At 51.6% G+C, this 5,337-nt stretch overlaps 1 protein-coding gene across 1 annotated transcript; it reads left to right on the top strand.

The window, feature by feature from the left end:
* Positions 1-4,937: 4,937 nt before the first annotated feature.
* On the top strand, positions 4,938-5,283 carry LOC113489187 (feather keratin Cos1-1/Cos1-3/Cos2-1-like). The gene has a single exon (XM_026864731.1). It carries the CDS (start codon positions 4,942-4,944, stop codon positions 5,257-5,259), a length of 318 nt encoding a protein of 105 aa, XP_026720532.1. The 5' UTR covers positions 4,938-4,941; the 3' UTR covers positions 5,260-5,283.
* Positions 5,284-5,337: the final 54 nt, after the last annotated feature.

Raw genomic sequence — 5,337 nt, 5'->3', positions numbered from 1 at the left:
CCGAGTGGGGTAATCCGTGTGTGGATGGGACGTGGACAGTGCCCTGTGCCCTGGCAAGGGGCCATCACATTGTACTGTGCTGTGGGAGTGACTGAGAACTGCTGTGGGTTGCCCAGGGAGGTCACTGATCTTCCCTCCTCCAAAACCACCTGGACACGGTTCTGGGCAACTGGCTCTAGGTGGCCGTGTTTGATCAGGGCCCTTGGACCAGATGACACCCAGAGGTCCCTTCCGACCTCAACTGTTCTGTGATTCTCTCGTTCTGGGAGAGCAGCTGATGTAGAGCAACTCAGGATTCCCAGCATGCGAAGGCATGTAAGGTTCCTTTACTGTCCTCTCCTCCTTTGTAGCTTTAGCGCTAATTAATGACATTTTAAGGAATGTTTGGAAGAGGCTGAGTGCCTCTTTTACTGGAAACAGACACTCTCATTTCTGGTGCCCCAGCCTCAGTGTCTGCAGTCTGTGGGGAGTCTGGCTTGTCCCAGGGACACCACTCTCTGCTGCTGTGTGAATACACCACTAAGGCACCATTTCCTTTCCACAACAGGGGCCAGTCCCCCACTCTTGCATCTCCCTTCAAGAAGTCACTAAGCACAGCTGAGAGCATCTAAGGCTGTAAGAATTTTCTCACTTGTGATGTGGGGATTCTTTGTGGCTGCAGCAATATGGATGTGCTCTAGTTATTACCTATATCCCTGACACACAGACCCTGGACACAGAAAGGCTCAATGCCTGGAAAGGCCATGGGAGCTACATCTCTCACTTTTCTAGTGAGAAAACACCTGAATAAAGCCCAGTCAAACCCTGATCTCATGGAAGCTGATGGCAATGGTCAGGAACTGATTCACTGCCTTAACTCTAGGGCCTGAAGGACTTGCCTAGGACTTGTCTTCGCAAGAGGCTGAGAACTGGCATTGAACTTCCTGGTTGTCAGAGCAGTGTGTGCATGTTCATGCTCACATACATGTTCTTCTGGCAGTGCTCACGTGTCCATTTGCACATACGTGTGCCTGTGTGTGCCAGGGTAATGCACAGGCAAGCAGGAGTGTGCACAAATATTGGCAGCATGTGTGTTTGTGCAGATCTGATGATGAGGGCGTATGTGTTTTATCACATGCACGTGCCCTCATGCAGCTGAGCATGGACGGGTGTGACAATGGTGTGCAGAGATGTAAGTGTGTGGGCACAGGGGTGTGTAGGTATGTGCTTTTATGTGTGCACAGCACTGTGTGTGAATGTGCAAGTGTATCTGCACAGCCATGGGTGCAGGAGGATGCAAATATGTCAGCATGTGTGTTGAATATCTGTGTGTACATGTTGGTTTGGGGGGTGGCTGTGCCTGTGCCTGCTCGTGGGCTCCTTTGGAAACCTGTGTGCACACACCTCTTTATAAGTGCTCAGACATGACACATGTCTCTGTGTGTGCATGCCTGTGTGTGTGCGTACCTCGGTGCGGGTATAGGTGTGCATGTGTGTGCACGCATGAGCGTATGTCAGTGGTCTTGCTAAAATCCAGGTAGAGCTGAGCCAGTGCCCCTCCCCTTCCCCACAGAGCCAGTCACCTCCTCACAGGAAGGAATGGGGTTGGTCAGGCGTGATTTACCCTCAGTCAACACATGTGACTTGCTTCCATGAAGCTTCGTGAAACTTCCATGTGTTTAGGAACAGCTTCTGACAGCATTTGCTCCACTTTCTTTTTTACTACTGAGTAGAGACTGTCCAGCCAGGTCTTGAAGACCTCTGGATGCCTCCCAAGTGATCCCATGAACTTGTTTATGGCCAGATGAGAGTAAGAGCTCCTTAGTTGTTTCTTCTTCTACTGTGGGTGCTGCTTCATTCCCAGAGTCTGTGGGAAGGTTCAGGGATGTGGTGGGCCTAAGGAGAAGCCGTATCAATAAAAACAGAGGAGAAACAGGCATCGAGTATATCAACTTTTTCCTTGTCATTTTCTCTACTTCCTCACCGAGCAGTGAGCCCTCATCTACTCAGCCTTCCTTTTGCTGCCAATCGGCTCAGAGATTACTTTCTTGTGTCCCTTCACCTCCATTACCAGTTTCCACTCGAGCTGTGCTTTGGCTTTTCCTGACTCGCCGTTCTGCACATTGCAGAGACCATCCCTGTGCTCTGAGGAGGCTGTCTTGAAGGTTAACCCCCTCTCCCGGGACCCTCTGTGCTCCAGGGCAGTTTCCCATGGCATCCTGCCAAGCAGGAAAGTCCCTGGTGAGACTAAGCCGTGCTCTTCTCCAGTCAGGGGCACTCATCCTCCTGTTTGTCCTGTCAGTCCTCTGAGCATCCTGAGCTCCACAGTCTCCTGGACAGTGAGGGCAAGGCTGCCCTTGGACTTTACATCATTCAACAGTTCTTCCTCATTTGTGAGCAGAAGGTCTAAGGGAGTCTCTCATTACCTTTTCATGGATTTTCTGTATCAAATATTTGTCTTTGATACACACTAGACATGTTCTGCTTTGCTTGTGCCCAGCCATTTTCCTCCTGCAGTAGATCCTGAGGTGGTCAAATCACCCACATGTACCTGGGCTTTGGACTGTGATTACGAGGCTTTCCCAACTGCCTGTCAAAGGTGTCATCTGCCTCCTCTTCCTGAGCAGGAGATGTGTAGCAGCCACCTAAGTACACCACCACCTGCGCCACAGGGGAAGTGTGAGAGCCTCCTCTGGCATGCTGCTCCCCCGTGCATACCTCTTCTACCCTTGTGACATCCCTGCTCTTCAGTCTGTGGTGACCTCCCCCTCCATACCTACTTTAAACTCCTCCTTCCCAGTTCTGCAGGGATTTGGAAAGACACTCTTGCCTCCCCTTGCCAGGCACATTCCACCCCTGACCAGTCTCTTCACTGTTCCTCAAAGGTCGTCCTGGTACAGAAGCCAAAACTGTGCAGTGCTTCCACAGCCTCCTGCTGCCATGCCCGCGGCCCAAATGAGCTCTTCCACATGAGGGAGAGGGAGTCTCTTCTGACTTCTCTGTCGATTTGCATCTCACTCTTAGAAAATGAAGGTAATTGGGGGGGGGGTTGAGTCAGATGGAACAAGGTCCCCTCAGGGGATATGTCCTTCCAGCCCCGTGGGACCAACTCAGATTCCAGCACATCCTTGTGTGGAGGCTCTTTCTGCCTGTAGAGTCTCACCAGCAAAATTCATAGACTCACAGAATCATAGAAGTGTTTGTTTTGGAAGGGAGCTTGAAAGACCTTCTAGTCCAAGAGTTCTGCCATGGGTAGGGACACCTCCCACTAGATCAGGTTGCTCAGTGCCCCATCGAACCTGACCTTGAACACTTCCGATTATGGGACTTCCTCAACTTCTCAGGTCAAACTGCTCCAGTGTCTCAAAATGCTCATGAGAAAAAATTCTCTTCCTTAAGACCAGTTTAAATCTACCTCCTCTCAGTTTAAAGCCATTGCCCCTTTGTCATTTCTGACACTCCTAAATCTCCTTTCCCTGTCTCATTTATAAGCTTCCCTTTAAGAACTGAAAGGCTGCAATGTTTCCCCAGAGCTGTCTCCTCTCCAGGCTGAACAACCACACCACACTCAGCCTTTCCTCAGAGGAGAGGTGTTCCATCCCTCTCATCACTTTCATGGCCTTCCCTGGACCCGCTCTAACAGACTTTTCCCACAGTCACTGAAGAGACATCAGCTCCCACATGGGAATTATCCCTCCCCAATGTAGATATGCACAGCAAATGGAACGATTCCTCGTTCTGGAGACACTGATCCTGCACTTGACACATGGTGGCCTCTGAACTCCCCAGCTAACATAAACTCACAGCAGGGCCGACCTGCCTGGTCACATCTCCATGGCTTGCTTCATCATGTGATCAGGAGTGAACCCACAGTCTGTCCTGCCAGTGCCTACAAGCACCTCCATCCCATGCCTAAAGCCCACATCCATGTCCACGGTACTCAGGGACAGAGAGAGAGCAGGGAAGCAGCTTTTATGGGGTGAATGGGATCAAGCTGGGCACCTTACTCTCATCACCTGCATCTCCTGCTCTCACCAAGCACAGATCGGTCTTCTCTGAGCTACACAGTGCTCTTGGAAACAGAGCTTGGAAAAGATGACTCTCTGCAGTCCAACCCCTGTGTGCACAGTGTATATGTCTCTCTTCTGGCACCTTGAGTCTTCTCAACTAACTCTGAATTACTAGAATTTATATTTATGTGTGTGTGTGTGTGCATGTTCATGTGTTTGTGTGTCTGTGTGTGTTGTCTAAGCCAGCTGTTTGGTCTACCTTGAGTCTCCTATACTGGATTCTTCCAGCATGTGAGGTGAGTCCTCTGCTCAGGCTGACGTGTCTTGCTCCGGAAATGCTTGGGCCTCTCATCCTGTCATACAAAATGAACCTGGCATCAAGCAGGAAATTAAAAGAAAATGGTTCCGGAAGCTGAAGCACAGCCCATAGCATTAGGTGGGATGTTTTGCATTCAGGATGAGCTTGTCAGATAATAACCACCTCTACAAGGGATGCCTCTGTCAGCCTGGGGCGGTTCAGCATAAAAGACAGCAGAGCTCCTCGCTCTCTCATCCACTTCTCTTGCCTCCTTCTCCTTGAGAACCTTCTCAAGGTCTGAGGTCCCTTCTCCTTCTCTGCTTTCTCACAAAGGAGGTCTCACTTCAGTGAACCTGTGAGCTGAGACCGGCTTGGTTCTATACCAGATCTTAGGGCTGCTTGTCATGGAGAGGGGAGTGGGGAGAGTTAAGCTTGGAGGGATTCTGGAACGGTACTGAGGTGGCTTCTGTACTCGGGGGTAGAGAGTAGCCACAGAGCAGCTGGTGGCTCTTTTTGGACTCTAACAGGATGAGATCAGGAAGCCCTAATACATCTCTGCACAGCCTCATACTGCAGCGACAAATTGATCATCAGGCATCCCCGTGTCTTCTTCCTCCCTGACCTCTCTCCCAGGTGTAACTGACATCCCAAAACATGTCCTGCTGTGACCAGTGCCAGCCCTGCGAGCCCTGCTGCCAGCCCTGCGGCCCGACCCCGCTGGCCAACAGCTGCAATGAGCCCTGTGTCAGGCAGTGCCAGAACTCCACCATCGTCATCCAGCCCTCCCCCGTGGTGGTGACCCTGCCCGGCCCCATCCTCAGCTCCTTCCCACAGAACACCGTGGTGGGCTCCTCAACCTCCGCTGCCGTTGGCAGCATCCTCAGCTGTGACGGAGTGCCCATCAACTCTGGGGGCTTTGACCTCTCCTGCATTACCAGCCGCTACTGTGGCAGAAGGTGCCCCCCATGCTAAAGCCACTGGTGACAGCCCGCACAAGGACCCCAGGAACCCAGAAGCTCCTGCTGGACTGAGGACAGAGCTCCTGGCCAG

This window comes from Athene cunicularia, assembly GCF_003259725.1.
Source record: "Athene cunicularia isolate RWA chromosome 27 unlocalized genomic scaffold, athCun1 chr27_part1, whole genome shotgun sequence".
NCBI lineage: Eukaryota > Metazoa > Chordata > Aves > Strigiformes > Strigidae > Athene > Athene cunicularia.
The sequence above is the reverse complement of the archived record's forward strand: the minus strand, read 5'-3'. Positions and strand labels throughout refer to the sequence as shown.

What these genes read in the sequence shown, in the direction of transcription:
- LOC113489187 (XM_026864731.1), top strand. Translation starts at nt 4,942, where the DNA reads ATGTCCTGCTGTGACCAGTGCCAGCCCTGCGAGCCCTGCTGCCAGCCC.